The following is a 22,212-nucleotide window of genomic DNA, read 5'->3' as shown; positions in this document are numbered from 1 at the left end:
GAACATAAGAAATTTTAAGATTAATGTAGATTGACTAATTATTTTTTAAAAGAAGGGTGACATAAAAACAGGTAACAGACTCAAAACACACATGTTAAATAAAATACTAATAAAAGTAACTCTTTAAAAATCTTCATAAATAATGATCGTGTAATAAAAATTATGAAAAGATTTAAATCTAAGAATTAATTAAAAATATTAAAGAATCGTTGAAACTGAAAGGAAAAATAATCCAGAAGAATCTTAAGAACCTAAGAAAATTTAAGATTAATGGCGACTAGCTATTTATTTTTTAAAAGAAAGGTAACATAAAAATCTTCAAAAACTTAAACAAAATAAAGACTAAAAGACCATATAGCCTGAGGGATGTAATGAATGGAAATATCTTTGAAGAGTCTTAAGAATTTAAAGATCATAAAGATTAAAGCATATTAATTATTTATTTTTATACGAAATTGCTTTAAAAGTTTGAATTAAACCCGATAAGCAAAATTGAGATTAAGATAATTATAAATGCATCTGCAATTATTTTTGATTGCCACATTAAAATATTAATTAATTATTGACCTCAGACACATGTATTTAAGATTATACTAAAAACTTGACATTAACAAAATTGTCTATATTATTAAATTTGTAACTAACTGTAAGTGTTTAAATATTCAGCACTTTTCCATTTTTTTTCTCAAAAATAAACTCTTACATTAGCATAATTTTTATGATATACAAGATTAATGTTGTAGTTGATTACAGTTAAAATTTATTTAACTTTGTCTATAAGGAGGTTCTTAAAAGTTTTTTAAATTTTTAATAAACTGAACTGTAGATATAGTATTTAAAAACAACATATAATATACTGAGAACTAATTAATTAATAATTTGAAGTAATTTTCACAAAATGTATTAAAAATACTTTAAGATTTAATTATTTTATCTAATCGTCTGCAGATGAACCGTCTAAAAATATATGAATTCGTAAGTCAAATTAATTATTTAATACTTTCTTAAGTACTCATTTCACTTAACACGTTTCTAAAGAGATAAAAATGTAATTTTTAGACAATGTCCAAGAAACACTTACACGAATTTTATTATGACCTGTTCACACACAAATATGGAGAAAATGAAACGAAATGTTCCTTTCAACTCAATGAATCTTTGATAAAGCTACTGACGTCATAAGTGCCCACATTTTAAGTATAAGCAAGTTCGTTGTATTTAAGTCTCATTTACCTTAAGGAAAATATGTTTTGTGTTCATAGATTATTATTTTGTATTTATATATCCCTGAAAATTAAAAATTGGAGGTAAAAGTCTTGAGAATTATATAAAATATTTAATTCTCGTTACTAATATCAATCAGTTGGAAAATGTCTGCGTAATTTGTTTATTTTTTTTTATACGTTGAGTAATATTTCCAGCGCCCAACAATTTGCCGTATGCAATTTCTGATAAAACCCATTTACATAACACCTGAAACGAAAGTTCTGACGTCAAAGCGGCAAAATTCAAAATGTGCATCTATCATTGATCGACTTTTACCATTTATATTTTTACGTTGCGTGCGTCGTTAAAATGATATTTGTACGAATTTTGCAACTGCATTTAAAACCAATTACACACGACTACGGTTTTGATTGGTAATTGGGGCTAATCGACCTGTTATTATGTTATGGTAAAAGATGCAAAATAAAGCGTTATGAAATTAGTGAATTAAATCGCCTCAAGATATGTATCTCGGGTTACAATCACATTCGTGCTGAGATTCGTAAAGCAGGAACTTTCAGTTGTTGGTGTAATTTTGAAATATTTCTTTTAATATGTTGTTATTTATTTTTATAATATTGTCAGCCATAAAATTGCCACTTACATTTTAGTACCTTAAAAATCTGGGACAAAAAATTTAATTTTAAATTCAAATGTAGGACAAGGTACTAATATTGTCCTAACATAATATTTTCTTATATGATGAAAGATATGAAAACTATACATTTTTTAAAATAGTAACAAAATCCATGGACTGATTTTATTAAGTAATTATTTGTGGTTTATTTAAATATTTAAATTTGTTTTTTATTCTATTTAATTCGTTTTAATATTGCCAGTCATTTAAGTTTTATGTGCCATTTATGTAAATTATAATTATAACGTCGCAACTGATTTTAAAAATTCTTATCACGAAACAATACATTTCAAACTAACCATTACAAATCATTTTTAAAACAATTAATATGCAATAACTAAAACATTAAAGAATTTATGTAATAGCAAATATTGTATAATATAGTTTTATCCATAAGTATTTATATTTAAAAAAAAATAAATTTAATTTTATAAATAATCTAAATTTCAACCTAAATTACATAATTAAACATGTTGATTTTATGAGGTAGTTAATACATGTAAATTTTTTAATATGTCAGGGTATTTTAAAATTTCATATCAACAATAGAATTTCCACATCCGGAAAATTTAGTAATATGCTGAAAGTTATTGAATTTGCATAATGACGATATATTTGGATCAATTCATTTGCATTTGTACTATTTTCATAATTATTCAATACCATGCTTGTATTATATTATTGTTTTTTGATCAAGTGCATAATATTCATTGTTATAATATGAAAATTTTTGAACGTTTACATTATAAAAATCATTAATATTCATTAAACTAATTTTTAACTCATTTTTTATTCTGTATGGTAAGTGACAGCTTATAAATAACTTAACTTAAAAATAATTAAAATACTCTTATCTTTACATATAATAAGATATTTTAACATAATTATCAGTTATTAAATTATTTGTATTTATATTAATAATTTTAATTTCTTGTTTTAAATTTGATTTATTAATTTTATTTTTTAAGTAAGATTTTTTATTTTAATTTCAAATATTAATTAAAAAATAAAATAAAATATGACTTACTAATTTTATTTATTTTTGTTAATTGATTAAATTATTTTACTAATTTTAATATTTAATAAAATAATAAGTAATAAGTAACAACTTTTAAATAACTGAACTTAGTTAAAATATTTCTTCCTTTACACAAAATAAAATATTTTATGATATTTACTTGTTTACATTTTCTTCAAATATTTTTTAGTATTCAATAAATATTGAAAATAATTCAATTTTTTTATTATTATTTTTATTAATACAACTTATTAATTTTAATTTCTTTAAGTTGTTTTAACTTTATTTAATTTATCAATTTTAATATTTAATAAATATTAAAATAATCCAATTATTTTAATTATTTTCTTTAATTCATTTTTTAATTCTAATTTCTTTAAATTTGATTTATTAATTTTAAATTTTTTCATTTTTTTTTTAATTAAAAATAACTTATTTTTTTATTTTTTTTAATTATAAGTATCAATTTTAATTTTTTAAATTGTTTTAATTTATTTTTTTTTTATATTTTTACTTATTAAATTATTATTTTTTTAATTTTAAAATTGTTTATTAATTGTTTTAACATAATTTGTTTAATACAACATATTAATTCAAATAAACGTGTGAATTTTAGGTTTGCATGTTGTATAATTTAAACTATATAAACAAATACAAATATTTATCGTCGTTTTTTAGGTCGTACACCTCGTAGAATTATAAGAAAAAATATTAGGTTGCATTTGCAAATTTAAATCACCATATGTCCAACAAATTGACATTAATAACAAATCTAGATCTATAATTAGAGACTGTTTTGTAGTAGGAATGAGAAATTTCTAGTAAATTTATTTATGTTGTTATCAATATTAAACAATCAGTCAACAAACAATAAATATCTCAATGAAGTCATGGACATTTTACTAGTTTCATCCAATTAGTATTCTTCAATTTACTGAAAGAAGGTCGATCTAGTTGTAATAACAATACAAAAAAAAATCAGGAATTGTGACACGAAATTTGACAATATCAAAGTAGCCTCAATCACCTTGTTACCCAAAATCACAACGATGTTTTCAAGTAGTTGTTTTAATCAACAAATTAATGAACACATTTCCAAATCGCAATTTTTATCATTATAATTAGTTTAAGTGATTTCATCGTATTACAAAATTACCTCAAATTACCGGAAATGTAACATTGTTCTAATAGTCCCAATTGAAAAAGAAAATACCTGTCGTCCGTCCGTCAAAACTGAAAAAATAATGTGAATCATAATTTGCCGACTTTCACGGTTAATAATATTAGTGCACACATACATATAAGATGCATTATTCTATATTAAACCGCCAGGAAATATCAATTTACATTATAACCCTACTACTCATTCCGAATATAGTATTCACCGCACTTTAAATTAGATTAAAACGACACCTACTTAACAATTTAAAACATTTTAGACCGCCGACAGCCGATATATTTCTGTTAATGTTCGAAAAGACTATGACTAAGATTGAAGAAATGCGGAAAGATGGGAGTTTGTATATTGCTGCTTAACTTTATTGGTCAATTTACCCTTTAAACACCTACTGATGACTAAAAATTGTTGTGTGACAGATTTCTAACCCTTTCAACTCATCTATCCAACATCTTTAATTGGCTTTGATCAATTTGAAGGAAGCTGCGTTCTGTCGTTTGACTTGAATATTCAAGATATTGCCCCAATAACACCAACCCATAACCCACAGATAATGTAAGAAGTTTTACATAACATTTAGATCTCATTACGCCGAATTTTGGAAAGGTCGCTGCTGGGATCGTTCTTTCACCGCGAATCGAACTTGTTTCCGTTTGTTGTGAAACTCATGTGCCACTTAAACTTCATTGTTACATAATGGCAGACCGATGCAAAAGAAATTCTTGGAGCTCGCCGTTCCATTTTACGATATCAACACAGTATCAGCACAACAAAACAGATGATCGGTGCCCACTTTCACTGGCACCGGTGGTTGGATAACGCGAGATCCGCAATTCGAACTGGGCTTCATTTTTTTTTATTAATAGGCCATAAAATATGTATGGGTGGCCACGTAACATGTTTTTGGAGCTTGAAAAATTACGTAAATTGGATTCCCCAGTTTTTATTTATTGATGCGCCAAGAAAATTGTCTCTTAAGGACGATGATCCTGGTTGTTGTCCATTATATAATTTGTGGTTCAATAAATTGAGCACTCTAAAAACTGAATAGGGTTAAATTTTCACTTCTATTATATTTTTGAATGGATTAAGATTAACCAAATAAATGGGATAGTAATCTGGTACTTGATAATCTTCTAATACCTTCATCATTTTGCAACAAAACAACCTGAAACCAGCTCCGAAAGTCAACATGGGAAAAATAAATTTAAGGAAAGCTTAGTTCTCAGGCTTTTTTTGCAAGTACAAGTGCACAAATGCAACTGGATGAAATATCGTGGTTGCAATAAAACTCGATTGTAACCTTTTACATCCCCCAAATCGCTATTACGATTCAGTGATCTTGAATAATGATGACCGGGTAACAGGTCGAAAAAATGTTACCTGCCTTACAAAAGGGCGTTTAACACCTGTCCCTGCAGTAACAAATATATGTAGCATTTATCCCAGCCTTCCAAGAATAGACTTATTTTTTTTGGCTAGTAATCAGCCAAAGATGGTGCCTTCTTGAAAAGGGCCCATTACTGGAGGTATTGTTTCTGGAAATCCACAAATTGACTCAAGCTTATGGGAGTGCCAGCACTTGCACCGCCTTCAAAAACCACTAATATCTTCCGGGAAACACAGACATATGTTAAATTGCTGAGAAAATTGGCTATTCCCACACAAAAACCAATGCAACTTTCTTTTCTGTCTACAATCAGACTTGCACACAATTTTTGTGTAATTATATAAAACCAAACAATGATTTGTAACCTAGTCCATGATGACTGTTCACGCGGTGATTCAAAGGGTTTTTTGAACCTTGAAAGCTGTCCATTGTTCATTTGGACACCAAAACAACATGTCATATCTCATATCTAAGGTATTTACCAACAAACATGACTCATTGGCGGTATATTAAATTAATATTTATGAACAGATTCAGGGGCTGAATATTCTTTTCCGACCAACACAATATGGACCTTGCTATAAACCAATCGGATGAACGAAAATGTTTCCAAGTATAAAAGATTTAACAATCAATAAAATTTTTATTGTGAACAAAATCCTCTTATCGCCCCATTGTTTATCTTCGTGCACTAAGAGCTTTTCTGAAATGTATTACCGCTCACGTTTGAACTTTTACCACCGTAGAAATTTACGATATCTTCAGACAATGGTTGCAGGTGATAAAACTAACAGGTACGATGAACCAAATGTTTCCCTTGAAAGTTCATTCCCTTCGTACCAAAGTTTCAAATGTCACATTTAAATGGCGTTATTTTAAAATTTATACGACGTAGTGAACTTCATTAATGAATAAATAATTAATATTAAACAAATATTGTATTATACGATAAACTTTTGAACCCTGTGAACGTGTAACGCATACGTAAACTCTTGTGTGATAGAAACAAATTGGTCTGGTTGGTGTAGTCTTGATTATGTATTCTGCTTTTTGTCTGGTGGTTTTTGCAATTAATATTTCTTGGACTCATTTGAATTATGTATTGCACTGTTTGCGGGAATTGCGAAATGTTCTAGTTGAATGACAATGGTGTCAGACAATTCAAATGTAATAAATTTTATGTTTTAAATTACAAACAGAAATTAGAAAATTGAATATTTTATTGATTTATTATTTGTTGTTGATTGAGTTATATATTTGTTGATAGATAAATAGACTAAAATAATATTTTTTAAAAATTAACTTTTTTATATAAATTATTAAATTGATAAATTCACTTTACAAAATAAAATATGTGACACATTTTATTAAAATTTAATTATCAAAAGTTAATATCAAATACATATTATAGAAGATTAAGTCTAATTGACTATTTTAATTTGAAAAAAATAATTCTATTTTTAAATTGATAATAATTTATTATTTTAATATTTTTAAATTGATAACATTTTCACAAATATGATTCTGATGATTTGTGTAGAGAGTCTGTCGTCCTCAGAAACCATATTCACTGCCAGTAACTAACATTTCAACATTAGAGAAATAAAATTAAAGAGCCCACGTGAGAACATTTTAATGTGCACAGTCTTTAAGTAAACAAAAGAAAGTTAATAAATTAAAGAAAAAGCAAATGTTGCAATCAGATTAATAGGAGAGCAACTTTAATTGCAACACACGATGCAGTGGACTAAGTAAATAATTTCACCACGTTAATTTTATTATTATGGTCACAAAATGATGAGTACTCCTAGATTAAATTTTAGGTTTCGATGTAATGATGTTACGTGAGTAACTGAAATTTGTTTTTTTGAGACATATGTTATTGTTATATAATTTATATAAATACGCAATGAGGAAAATAAGATTTTATGATTTGGTCACTAATTATGAGAATCTGTTTTTGTGTTTGATATGTTTGGTTCACCGTTTACACAATAGATGTTAATGAATCTTTATATTATCTTGTTTTAATGAGGATGTATTTGATTTAACAAAATTTGTTTAATTAAATATGACATATAAATCAGCAATCAATCATATTTATCAATTTTAACTTAATTATTTAAAAATGTTCTCTCAACATACACTTATAAACCAAAATTCAATAATTTACATCATTTGAAAACAGATCATGACAAGAAGCATATTAGTTTTTTATAATTACATAGAAAATGATTTTTTTAAATACCTTTATTACCTCTCTGGAATTTTGGGGTTGATTGTTGTATTATTTGTTTTACCACAAACTGAAATTTGAATATTATTTTGATCTGGAGTTCTCCATTCTATATTAATTATTTCAGTTTTTGAAGAGAGAATTGAGTTTATCAAATTTCGACGCCAGAACCCTCTCTCGGACACAGACAAATTCATTAAAAATGAGTATATTATTATTACAGTATATTATATATATCTCAATTATCTATTCGCTATTTTATGGAATAATTTGTTGTTAATTGTATACTGCTATTTAATTATTTAAGAAAATTTGTTTATCGTACCTCTTTGTTAATCATCTACAGATACCTTCGGCAACCAGGGGTACAATTTATAAATCTGACGGTAGATGTCGCTCACATTTCTTTACTTTGAAATACGTTTATCGAAATATTGGTTTAATTTACGATTTTTTTTATTTTTGATTATGATTTTATTTTTCTATGTATATAACACAAAATAAAAAAATTAAACGTATGATAGGGTAGGGTAGGGTATAGTAAACCTAAAAGATTAAAATTAAAAAGCTATTATTTATAAATATATTTTTAATTTTGTAATATATATACCCACAGTTCCTAAATGGCTTTTCGATTACCAATATTGGATACTTTGTTTCAAAATTCCAATTTTTTAAGTGTCAGAGAGAGAAAGAGATATATGTTCACGAGAGTTAGAGAAGGATAAAAGAAGAGGGCCCGGAGTTGCGTCGGCTAAGTAGGTGGTGCAATTTAGACGTGTGGCGCCTCTTTGTTTTTAAGGTAATAGTCAATTATTAATTATTTTTCCTAACTGTCAATCAATCAGTAATTAGAGAAGAAAATTACAGTCAGTTTGAAATCAGACTATCGTGTAATCAGAAGCGTAGAAATTCACGTTTTACTTTTTAATGACCGGCTTTCAATTGTTTATCTTAGAATTGAAGAGGGGGTAAATATTAGATTTTTGATGTTTACAAACATTTCAGTGAGGTTAGGTTGGGTTTATAGTGACAACTATTTTTCTTTTTTAGTTTCATATTATAGTCATGTATTTTATATACATATTTGTATAATTTAATTAAGGTACAATTCAGTTTTCTTCGTATTTGGGGATTACATTAGTTTACATGAGAAATATGAAAGATTTTTTTTACAAAGATATTTGTTTTTTATGTGATTATAATTACAATATATGATTCTCTGTCCATGTGATCGTATTATGAATCCAAATAATTCTTGCTTATGTTCAGTTCTCCCTTTCTTCTACTTCACTGTGTAGATGATGTAGATTTATTATGATACCACCAGAACTAACTGACTTTATACAATCATTGAATTAAAGTATTTCTTATGAGTGTATACAGATAAAAAGTCTAAAACATAAGTGTCAAAGTGACTGAACATAACTTGGATCCCATTACTTCCAAATCGAAGGAAATGGTATGCATTATATTCAGAATTTTCAAATATAAATGACATTTCATCACTGAAAATAGTATAAAAATTTATTCGCATATAAACACAACGCAGCATATATGCAGTATATGTAAAATTAAACAACAAATGTTGAATGTTCACTTGAAAAATCTTACATTTAAATGAGGTACATCGAATCCCACCACATGTTAAGGACCCGAAACGGAGAATGTTTTCCAGAAAGTGTATTGTGTGTCGAAATGAGGTCACCGTCTCAGGAATGTACAAGAAGCGGGGGTCGTGTGGTCTAAGTACGGTGGAAACACCCCTCGGTAAACCATATCGACTCGCCAAAGGTGGTTGTTCGGTCCGCACGCGATTGCACTTATTTGCATTTTCGCTTCGATAGGCCTAACCTTGTTTCGCTTTTCCGACGACTTATCGCGGCATAAATTTTAATCCAGACCCAACGTTAATTAACCCCGAAAAAGATTAATGGCGCGGGTTATTTTCGTGAGGTGCATTTTCCACGGCGCCTAATGAAGTAGACGAAAATTATTTCGAATAAGAGGAGCAAATTTCAGACGTGGCCGTTTAATTAATTTATCTACCGTTGCGATTTGCGAACGTTCAATTTTCGCCCTGGCCGTTTCTGCCCTTGTTACGTCGAAATTGCCTGGCAACAAAAATCAATGTCAATTTTAACGTTATTACTTTTTCTATGATTTTAACGAATTTAAAACGACAGGGTGGAGGCGTCAGGTTTTCTTTGTTCTAAAAGGTGGAGGAATTTAGTTCGGCAACATTAAATTAGAATCATTTGCAACATCCGAAATCGGTTATCTGCATTAATTCAATCCGAATTTACGATTGTCAGTCTTAACATGATTTGAATGTGAATATTTGAAGGCAATATTAAAGTAATTGCCAGAAATTAGCTCCACTGACAATGTCGAATTACCTACTAAATTAGTGGGATCGATTTTGTACGAATTTGGGTAAGTGTCTGTGCCACTAAATGGTTGAATTCCCACTGCAATTGGAGTTCCTTGGAACCAGGTGCTCTTAAGACAAGATATATTGTTCATACATACAAGCAGGACGTGCCAAAGCAATTGTCTCAATTTGTAGGTTGTCACACATTAAGATAACAATAAATTTGAAACGAAAACCTGAGCCTTTTAATCAACGCTGTTATTTTAGCTGTTAGATTCATAATTCATTGGTTACAATAAAAAAATTTGTCAGAAGTGGGATTCGAACCCACGCCTACAGAGTAGACTGCGACCTGAACGCAGCGCCTTAGACCACTCGGCCATCCTGACGTTATATATTAATAACAAATACACATTTTTACTGTCAACTAATTTTAATAGGTACATAACGGTATTAAGTTACATTTATTATGATTCGTACACGACGGAAATAACGGTTAAAACACCACAATTGTATATAAATATGAATTTACAAGTTTTTTAACTGCTTTTGGAGTCTTCAGTGTTCACAGCTCATGTTCCGTTTTAGCTTCAGGTGTCAACTGCCAATTGTAAGACAAGTTTGGGGCAGATTTGACGTTACGGACGTGCAAATTTTTGAACGTTTGTTCAGATTTTAACCTCTTTGGTCGTCTTTCATCTTTTTCCTGATGTTTATCCTTATTTTCCAAGCTCTCCTTCGGGAAACGGTAATTGCCACCCTTGGAACGTGTCAACAGTCCGGCTGCCAGCCCATGATTAAGGAAAGTTTCCACGTACGGTTCGTACAACTGGTACTGTTTCGGGGTCATTTTGCATTCCATGTAATTTTTTATGCACCTGATGTTCGAAGGGAAACCGGCGAATTGAAGAAAATCGATGGCGCTGAACATGGCGGTGATACCTTTGAAGACCTTGAAGTAGGATAACTTTCGGCTCCTGATTTTGTGTCTGAGTACCATCTTAAAGTGTCTAGAACTATTGCAAGGCAAATTTTGATTTGTTTAAATGGAGACTGTAGATTTTTTGATGTGCGTCAATTTGACATCACAGAAACTAAGCAATAAAAACAATTTGTTGAAGCGGGTAACTCGATTTAGATCCATTCCAGACTCATAAATTTTATACAAACAAAAATTTGGAGGTTTTATTACGGGTCGTCACTTGTTTTTATACTTCCCTGGGTGATTGTTTCTTACAATTACCTCATAGTTGTCCCTTTTTAACCTTAATAGTCCCACTGAAACTGCCCGTTTCAGGCAAGACTCAACAAACTGTAGATATTTCTGGGGTACCTTGGTCGGATGTAAGTATTTTATACAATATTTTACAGCTTTTGCGTGTGAAGGGAACTTGGCCTGCTGCAAGAAACTCACAGCATTATAGACAGCATTCATGACGACCAGAGTCTTGAACGGGAGAGCCTTTTTGTTGTTTACTAGTACTTTCCTTTTTGCCATATTGAGAGCTGATTATTTGAAAACTCAATTTTGAAATGCAGAAATATTTTGACGTTTCAAAAATATACGATCAAATAAATCAGTGTCACAAATTTCAAATTTGATTTAACATTTGAAACTATGGTGAATGCGCTGGTACAGAGATATTGTATATTATTAATTAAACTTGTGATAAATTTGAATAAACAATAAGTAAAATATTAAACCAAATGATAATCCCATAAAATTACAGTTGTAAATATCAAAAATATATAAATAAATTAAAATATTTTTTTTGTAAAATAATATTATTTTCATAAAAAAATTATTATAACAGGTAATATTTATAAAAAATATATAAACATAAAATATTATATTTATTATAACGTAAATAATAGGCCCTTTTATTAAAAAACTGTATTAAAAACTAATTAAGAATTTCCAGAATTTTTGTGTGCAGTTGAATATTACCAAAATTTTTGTTAAGGAAGGTCTATAAAAATTTAAAATATGATATTTAAAAATTATATTATGATATAAAAATAATTATTTTTATTTCATTTTATAAAAATATTAATATTTATAAAAAAATAGAAATATAAAAAATAATATAGTATTATATTTATTAAAATATAGATATTGGGCTTTATTAAATAATCTAGTTTATCATTAAGAATTATGATATAAATATAATTATTTATATTTTAAAAAAATATGTTTTATTTATTTAATGTATATAATATACATATAATAAAATGTAAATATTTCACTCTTGAGAAATTTTGTGTGGTGTTGAACATTTTCAAATGTTTTGATTAAAAGGTTCTATAAAATTTTAAAATGTAATATTTAATAATTATAAATACTACAAAAAATATTTTTGTTTAAAAAAAAAATAGGCTCTATTTATTTATTTTAATAAATTTTATCATCTGATAAATTTAAATAAAACAATAAATAAAATAGTAAACCAAATTATAATTCAATAAAATTACAGTAAAAAATTTCAAAAGTAAATAAATAAAAATATTTTTTTAGGAAAAAAGATCATTTTAATAAAAACAGTTATTAAATATGTAATATTTATAAAAATGTATATTATACTTATTGAAATCTTTAATCTAAAAAACATTTCCAAAATTTTTGGAATATAATATTTAAAAATTATATTATGATGTAAAAAAAAAAAAAATATTTATTTTTCAAAAAATTATGTTCTATTTATATTTATATTTATTAAAAAAATTATCACCCTTTAATAAAATTGAATAAAAAATTATACAAAGTAAAGACATAATAAAAATGTATAATAATTAGTATTTTCTTATTTTCATTTTATAAAAATATTATTGATATTTATTAGAAAATATAAATATAAAAAATAATAAAGTATCATATTTATTATAATATAGATATTGGACTCTTCTATTAAACAATTTTGTTATTAACAATTTTGACAATTTTTGTGTGGTTACAACATTTTCATAATCTTTTAAATAATTATGTTCTATTTATTTATTAAAAAAATCATCACCCTTTAATAAAATTGAATAAAAAATTACAAAAAATAAAGAAATAATAAAAATGTATAATAATTAGTATTTTCTTATTTTCATTTTATAAAAATATTATTGATATTTATAAAAAAATATAAATATAAAAAATAATAAAGTATTATATTTATTATATTAGAGATATTGGGTTTTTCTATTAAACAACCTAGTTTGTCATTAAGAATTTTGACAATTTTTGTGTGGTTCCAATATTTTCAAAATCTTTAATTAAGGGATTCTATAGAAATTTAAAAAGTAATATTTAAAAATATAAAAAATATTTATATTTAAGAAAAATAGGTTCTATTTATTTATATTATTTTTATTATACTCTGATGAAATTAAAAAAAAGAATAAACCAACGAATATTTTTGAAATTTTTATTTCATGAAATGTGTTACAAAAAATTACAAAAAATAAAATAAATCATAATATTTTTCAGATATTTAATATTTTATATTATTTAAAAAGTAATACTAATAATAATAATAATAAATAATCAATTTTTGGAAGTACTACTGCTAAAAATTATGTCACAAGTTTAAAATTAAGAAGTCTGTAAATGAAGATATGAAACTCTCTCATTAGGACTGGACTACTTAAGAGATAAAATGTGGCGAATGCGCAACAATCTGGTCGCGTTGACATGGACCGTCGAATTATCGACTACAACAGATATTCCATGTTGATAAACAACCGAGTGTTTTGTGTGTCTGTGTGTGCGGGAGATGGGTCCCCCGTCTCGACTGTGGCCGGGCGAATCGATGATGCAGCGGCGTCGTCGGCGTCGGCGGCAGCGTCGTCGTAGCCGTAGCCAGGTCAATGTCATTGCCGAATGTGATTCCGGCGTCTAGTCGCTCCGGATCCGAGCTGTGCAAGGGGTAGGAGGGCGGCCGCCGAATTTCGGGGACCCGGCACATTTGGCCGCCCGGCTCCGGGTCATTACCGCTTCGCTCCTCTCCCCCTTCCAGCGTAAAAACGCCGGTCGACGCCGCCAAATGTCAATCTGTCCGACTGGCGGATCGCCGCCGTTTTGGTCAATAAGCCGGCACGGTGTTACGGAGATTGTCTTTGGCTGCACACGGACGATTTTGTGTTATGGTGCCCAACGTCGCAATAAAAACGGGGGGTGGGAGATAAATAAACATCCACATTACTCATGTCGGCAAGTTCTTGTTTATTTTTAGAGGTTTCAAGGGATTGGGATGAGGAGAAGAATGATGATGGTCTCCATGCAGTCAGTTGGTAAAAGAAACGGGACAATTAAGCAATGATCGAGCCTGATCAGACAACTGGAAACAATGGAACCGCCGATCCTAGACAACGTCCGATCTATTTCCAGAGTTCTTTTGTCCCGTTCGGTTATCGTGACCATGCCCAGTACAATAAAAGTGGATCGCGCCACACCACGATAGCCCTGTCCCATGCAAATCTGACGCTGAGACGTCGGGAATGGGGCGAACGTCGCACATCCGAGCCAATGGCCATGACGCCGCGCTCCCAAGGGCGTTGGGTACGTCGAGACGGCAGACGTCATTCACCTGAATGTGTCACTCACTCCCCGTCCTTCGACACCCTGCAATCCCCTGCGGAGATCGCACGGTGGCTTTAACGGGGGAGTGAGAAACGTGGTTGCACCATAAAAGGTGAACTGGCAGAAACTATCACTGCGATTTTTATGATGTAAAATAATTTTTGCAACTAAATGCTGAATATTTTTAATGTGTGGTTTTATTAATTGAACAAAAGAACTTTTTGACAGTGTGGGCAACATATTTATTTTGAGGTTAAGTTATTTTATAAACTTTGTTTGTAAATTGGTAAATTATTTTGAATACTGATTTCTGAGGTTTTTTCTTGAAATTTTTGTAATTTTTTTTTGCTGCATGCCTATTTTTTCAAAAAGTTCATCAAAAATAGAATATTTTAAAGAAAAGAAATTCAAACCTAACCTAACCTAATCTAACTTAACCTAACCTGACCCAACCTAACCTAACTTAACTTAACCTAACCTATTTTTTTTTTTCAATTTTTCAAAAAGTTCATCAAAAATAGATTTTAAAAAAATGAAAAATTACGTTATTGATTTTTTTTTGAAAATATTTTGTATTTGTTTATCTAAGTTAGGTTAGGTTAAGTTACTATTTCTTTTTTTTTTTTTGAAGATATTCTATTTTTATAAAACGTGAAACAGTTAATATTAATATTAATTCTTAAAAAATAAAAAAAATATCGATATTGTTTTTTTTTTTGAATATATGCTATTTTTTTAAAAATAGGTATATACTACAAAAAAGAATTCATAAAAATTTCAAGCAAAAACCGTAAACATCAGAATTTTTTCAAATTTAAAATTAATCTCTACTCAATCAAAATATACTCTTTAAATTGCCAAAGAATAGAATATTTTGATGAATAAAAATTGTCGAAATCTCATTTTTTCGTTTTTTATGGCTGAAAACTAAACAATTACCGTTGGTAGTACCAAAAGTTATTAGAAAATTGACGAATAATTGAGCTTGTCCTATTTTCCAGCCAATTGAAAATTGGACAATAAATTGACTAATCCTGCACAAGGCCTCAAATTGGACAATAAAATGGCTTATTATTCTACACACTATATATACATATATATAAATCTTACACACATATAAAGACATCAAATGGAAAAAACAGCAATAAATTACAATTTAAAACAAAGTACATAAGAACACTTTATGCCGACATCATCAAAATTACTCCACAGTTTATTATTTGGCGCTCCCTGAATGGACATTATGTAAACAAACCAAACTACTGACTTACCCGACAATTTATTTACTTTATGTTGTTTATTAATACCAATTCAGTGAAAGCTAAATAAGCAATTTACGGCCAGATTAACCAGACAAATTTAGACATTCATTATAAAATATTACTACATATTTTTTAAAACGAAATATGAATAATGATGGAGTTATATCATATTTTACATTTTCGTGATATATTTATATAATAAACGATTAATTCTGACAATTGGAGTCATATAATACACAATTATATTGAATTTATGGCAAAACAATGCAAACGTTTGTTTTATTTACTCTGTTGTATAACAATCGTCACATTTTTGTTGGATTAAAATGGACAAAGCCGTCTCTTCATATGTTACATATTAAAATTCACCGAAAAATAAATATGCTCTATTTATGTTTTTAATAAATGAAAAAATGCATAAAAAACTGTACTTTTATTTCGCAAACTTTATTGGATTACCAAAGAATATTAATTTATTATAATAAACAAACAAAAAAGTTCAGATAAATACTTTCATTTCAAAGTTTTATTAGGATATTAGAAACCATAAATTTGGTATAATAAACATAAAAAGTTTAGGTTAAATACATTTATTTCAGTTTTACTGGTTTATCAAAGAATATAAATTTGTTATAAAAAACAAACAAAAAAGTTCAGTTAAATAGTTTCATTTGTAAAAATTTATTGTGTGAACAAAGATTATAAATTTGTAATAATAAGTAAATAAAAAAGTTTAGCTTAAGTATTTTTATTTCAAAAGTTTTATTAGGTTGTCAGAAACTATAAATTGGGTATAATAAACATAAAAAGTTTAGGTTAAATACCTATAAATTTATTTCACAAGCTTTATTAGATTATCAAAGAATATAAATTTTTTGAAATACACAAACAAAAAAATTAACTTTTAACAAAATATAAATATATATAAATCAAGAACAAGCACATTAATATAAACATTTTTTTTTTCTTTTTTTTTTTAATTTATTTATAATTTCATAATTCTTTTAGGTTATATTGATTTAATAAAAAATCTAGAAAATAACTGACTTTTGTTGTTAATCCGTAAACAATTCCTATCAAAATTTAGTTCTTTCAATCATCATATTTCATATGTTCAGATTTTTAAATAAATAAGTTGGATTTTACAACCCTTAACTTTATACGTATACTCATATTTAAACAGGCGCAATTTATTTGTTAAATGAATAAACAATATATAAGTAATATTTTATTTATAACATCGATTAATTGTTAACTAAATAGAGACCTCTGTTAATGCAAACCCCATGAAAACCACAATTCCACAAACCCATTCGGTTTGATGAACCCCGATTAAATTGTTAAACGTCCCGGTTTGTACGACTGTGGAGCGTCGAGACGGGGTGTTTCGCACCCCTTCACCCCTCCCATTACAGCTCACCCACTGTTACACCCGTCTCTGTTTGGCTCGGCTCGTCGAACGATAAAAATAAACATTGGGGTAGGTTTGGCGAAATGCGCAGTTAGAAAATGATGCGTGAATAATGCAGTTTTTAGCGCTCCACCTATGGGGGGGGAGTTTTAATGGGATTAGATGATATGAGTAACTGGATACCACGGAAAAAGCTTTTGTGATTTATTTGTTTATGTAGTTTTGTTCCATACATTGTTACTGTCAACAACAGTATCAACAGAGTTCGTCAATTTGCCACTGTATCCTTTGTTATTCTTGGCAAAACATCGTTGATGATGAAGTCCACAACAGACGTGTCAATTAACAGAACGTTGACACAGAATTGGAAGCACATGCCACTTCATCGGGAACGTGTCAAATAAATCTTCGAACTGAATTGTTAAACTGGTTTTTTTTCTTCTCGTATTTGCCAAGGATATTGGCCCGTTTCCGCATCGTCTCGAACTTCAATCCAAGCGGTGACCTATTGTTTGTAGTTTAATGGGTAACATATCTTTTAGATTACATAGGATGTGGGCAAGACGAGGGCAAATTAAGTCGGGTTTGTGAGGGATGAATCGCAATATGTGGCACATGAGCTTAATTTATACTATAACAGTACAAATTTAATCCACAATGTCAGCATTAAGGGCATATTAGATACAAAATTGAGAGAGGTAAGCCACAACTGCTCTAAGTTTTAATCTATAAGCTCACAAAAGGTAAAAAACAACTCTGTTATTTGGTTATTTGGATTTAAAACTTCAGTTCATGATTCTCCTCAAGTTAGACATGAACATTTTGATAAAGCGGTGTACCAAATATTATGTTTAGTTCTTCGCTTCAGTTACACATATAGTTTTCAAACTCTTCTAATAATTATTGGCCAGTTAACTGTAATAGTCTAGACTTTAAAGTTCATTGCGGCCATAAATCGTCCATTATTATTAGTTGTGTTCCTGCATCGATGAAATTGTAAGACTCCATCGCTTTATTTCTTTACGTAATCACAGACATTTTCGTAAGAGCCAGCTCTAATTTAATTTTACCGATGGAATTAGAAGGATTAACTTCCAGTAAATCCGCAGCATGGCGAGTAATTACACTTGTATTGGGTCCACATCAAACAAGAAAGTGGATTATTGCGATGCACGGATAATTTGCAGGTCCGATGGAACCTTGGTAGGTTGGGTAGGTCACTCAGTCGTGATCGTGACTGAAATTCTCGTGACCGTCGACGTCATGAACAAATTCAGCCAGGCCATTTTTACGTTAAAAAAAAAAAACAATAACCTGACAAAGGAGAAAAAACAATCGATATTCGCACCCAGCACACGATCCGTGCCAAAGTGTATTCCGACTGCAATGGTCCGTTGAACATGGTTTTCTGCAAGTCAACAACGATGACTGCCAAAACAGCATCTGGTTCTTGAACCTTTTACTTCTTAACCTGCTTGTCTGCGGCCTCGACTCACTTCTCCCAAATTTTAACAAGAACAAGGTCACTCACTTTTCCATGTAATTGTAATTATATCAGAAAATCGACGTTATGCCGGATAATTTTGCGAATCAATGATATAATAGATGGAAGACGATAAGGCGTGTTCCTTGACACTTCCTTTTGATACATCACGGATCGTTAAACTTGATTTTATTTGTTTCTGTTGACCCTGTTGCACTAAAACTAATTATGTAAATAGTTGTTAAAGTGTTGTTTTCCTTGGTTTAGAAGATTGGCAATAGCACAGATCGTTGACTTGTGCAAAATTTTTGTTACTTAACGACCGTAAGATGACACTGAACAATATTTTCGGGAAATATCTGAATGAATAAAGATGAGAACTGATTCTGGAAAACGGAAGTACTTCCCCATCTAGGACATCTTTGTTGTACGAATATTTAAATAGCGTTAAAGAAGACCTTAAACTAACGCCCACGAATACAAAGAAGGCAAATAAAAAAACCTTCGTTCCAAAAAAAATGAGTCAGAAAAGAGGGGGAGTTTTATATAAAGTCCTGGCACTTGTTCTAACCGATATAGTTTTTTGTTGCATTTATGCATACAGTTACCTAAATATCATAAAGATGTTGGCTAAAATTGGTTTGGTTGCTATTTTGTGCTCAGTGGTATTAGCAGCTCCTCCTGAGGATGGTAATATTCTTATAATTTGTCTATTAAATACTAGATCATTACTAATTTTTGTGTATAGCAGGTGCAAGAACCTTGTTCAAGAAAAAACACCAAGGATTTGGAGGTGGAGGATTTGGAGGAGGCTATGGTGGCTACTATCCTCCTCCTTATCCATATCCTCCGTACGGAGGTTATCCAAGCTATGGAGGTTACCCTGGCTATGGAGGATACCCAGGCTATGGAGGCTATGGTGGATACCCAGGATACGGTGGCTATCCAGGATACGGGGGTTACCCAGGATACGGTGGATACCCATATTACCAATCTGGACAAGTCAGCGGCAACTTTGCTTCTGCATCTGCTGGACCACATGGAGGATCTCAAGCCCAAACTGGATCGCTTAGTGAAATATATAATGGTGAGATTTTTCGTTGCTGAAGCTTTAGGTTTATAACGTATTTTTGGTTTCAGATGGTGCTTGAACTGTGATGTGATATTTATTTTATTTAATTATTTAATGTATTGTTAATTTATTTAATAAAATGTTGTAAATATTTTTCTTTGTGATTATTTATCTCGTTTTGTCATGTATGTATGTATGTCTAGAAGATTCAGAAAGGACATCACAATGAAGAAGTAAATAAAATAATTACGGTTTATAAATATTTTGGGTATAAAAAGTACAGTCTGGTAATTTATTCCTGTTATAATTAAAAGTTTGAATGACTAACTTATTAGTTTTAAATATTTTTTTTAAGAAAATTCTTTGGTTTGAAATTTTTATTCCAAATTATAATTGTAAAATTATTTTATTATATTATTCTAGAATAATACTAACTTTTGAGTGTAGTAGGTACAAGAACCTCCCTTATCCCTATCTTCCATATTGAACCAAGCCAGGGAGGTTTCTAGAATGCAGAGGTTACCCAGGAAAGGTGGATACCATACTACAAATCTGGAAAAATCAATGGTGTCCTCACTTCTGCATCTGCTGAACCACATAGAGAATCTAAAGCCCAAACTGAAAAATGAAATTTTCAATTATTAGCAGAATTAGTACTTCAAATTATAGTTGATATTCTTTTATATACTTAAACTTATTCATATTTTTCATATGGTGGTAATACAAGCTATGGAGGTTACCCAGACAGTGGAGGATGTCCAGGTTATGGAGGCCATGGATATGATGGGTACCGAGGAAAAGGTGGATACCCATACTACTAATCTGGACAAATCAATGGTAACCTCGCTTCTAAATCTGCTGAATCACATGGAGGACGTAATGACCAACCTGGAAAACTTCAATTATTAGTAGAATTTGTATTACAAATTATAGTTCAAATTCTATTATACACATAAATTTATTCATATTCTCTAAATGGTGGTTATACAAGATTTGGAGGTTACCCTGACTATGGAGGATATCCGGGCTATGGAGGCTATGGATATATGACAGACATCCAAGATACGGAGGTTACCCAAGAAACGGTGGTGTGGGTACTACTAATGTGGACAAATCAGTGATTATCGCTTCTGTATCTACTGGACCAAATGAAGGATCTAAAGTTCAAACTAGAGCACTTAGTGAAATCTGTAATGGTGATCTATTATTGACTTTTTAGTTTTTATATGAATAGTAAATTGTTTTATAATTAGAACATATTTTTTATTAGATGATTCCTAAACTTATGTATTTATTTTATATAATTATCTATTGTATTCTTAATTTTTTGAATAAATTGTTATATTTTGTCTTAATATCTTTAAAAAATAATAATTGTGACATACACTAATAGAAATAGAAAAATCATCAGAGGGAAGAAGTAAATATATAAATACTTTGAATATAAATGTTGGTTAAGTTTAGTTGATACAGTCTAGCAATTTAGCCCTGTGATAGTTAACAGTTGGAACGACCGACTAATTAGTTAAATGTCTACATTTGCCCATGTCAAATTAGTTTTAGGGGATTCATGGTTTTAAATACCTTTTGAAGATAATTCTTTGGTCATTAGCAGAATTACTCCAAATTATAGCAGTAGAGTTCAGCCTTACTAATTGATTTATGATGATACAAGTTTATGTAATGTAAAAATATTTTGACAATATTTGGATATGTGTATATTGTTCTCGATTTTTTTACAGGAATTTACAAGCAAGTTTCTGCCTTCTATTCTATTTATATACTGAGGCGACTTTCCTTCCATTCATTAATTATGATCAATCGATAACACGAAGCTCTGATTGTTACAAGGTAAGTTTCCTAAAAAAAGCATTTATTTAAAACTGGCAAGATCGAAAAGGATTGTAAACAACACAACACGATAAATTGGGACCCGCACGTGTGTCCTTTCCGTTCTACCTGACCTTGGTACTGGCCACGGAGCAGAGGCAAAAAGTGGCAGGAATCCAGAAGACTGCATCACCATATCAATCGAGACTAACGTGCGTTTTTGTGCGGCGAATTCAGATGGAATGCAGCGGTCTCGGGCAAAGACAATCCAGATGTCCACGTACCGCCAAGGCGAAATCGTTCCGACGACGGAGACGACGGTTCTCTTTTAGGGAGAACCATCCTATTGTCAGTCCACGGGTTGCGATGTAAATAAATTGATTGGTTCGGATTGAATGCTAAATTTAGACGTGTTTGATGGTTTATTTAATGTACGAACTCTTCGAAGCGTTTCTGGTTATTGTTCTGTCCCAACAATGGATGGAGTGTTGT

At 29.7% G+C, this 22,212-nt stretch overlaps 1 protein-coding gene and 1 non-coding gene across 3 annotated transcripts; one reads left to right on the top strand and one right to left on the bottom strand.

Annotated features, from left to right (window-relative positions):
* Window positions 1-10,404: 10,404 nt before the first annotated feature.
* Trnal-cag (transfer RNA leucine (anticodon CAG)) lies at window positions 10,405-10,487 on the bottom strand. The gene has a single exon. It is a non-coding gene; the product is annotated as a tRNA-Leu (tRNA).
* Window positions 10,488-19,419: 8,932 nt separating this feature from the next.
* On the top strand, window positions 19,420-20,031 carry LOC109602661 (prisilkin-39). 2 transcript variants are annotated; one of them, XM_020019084.2, is made up of 3 exons: window positions 19,420-19,508; window positions 19,567-19,905; window positions 19,959-20,031. In XM_020019084.2, exons 1-3 carry the CDS (start codon window positions 19,442-19,444, stop codon window positions 19,967-19,969), a joined length of 417 nt encoding a protein of 138 aa, XP_019874643.2. In that variant the 5' UTR covers window positions 19,420-19,441; the 3' UTR covers window positions 19,970-20,031. The 2 variants fall into 2 exon arrangements, with proteins under 2 accessions (XP_019874643.2, XP_019874644.2); XM_020019085.2 differs by having other exon boundaries at window positions 19,424-19,508; window positions 19,570-19,905.
* Window positions 20,032-22,212: the final 2,181 nt, after the last annotated feature.

This window comes from Aethina tumida, chromosome 5 (assembly GCF_024364675.1).
Source record: "Aethina tumida isolate Nest 87 chromosome 5, icAetTumi1.1, whole genome shotgun sequence".
NCBI lineage: Eukaryota > Metazoa > Arthropoda > Insecta > Coleoptera > Nitidulidae > Aethina > Aethina tumida.
The sequence above is the reverse complement of the archived record's forward strand: the minus strand, read 5'-3'. Positions and strand labels throughout refer to the sequence as shown.

What these genes read in the sequence shown, in the direction of transcription:
- LOC109602661 (XM_020019084.2), top strand. Translation starts at nt 19,442, where the DNA reads ATGTTGGCTAAAATTGGTTTGGTTGCTATTTTGTGCTCAGTGGTATTA. An exon ending in AGCAGCTCCTCCTGAGGATG is followed by an intron (nt 19,509 to 19,566) that starts GTAATATTCTTA and finishes TTTTGTGTATAG; the next exon opens with CAGGTGCAAGAACCTTGTTC.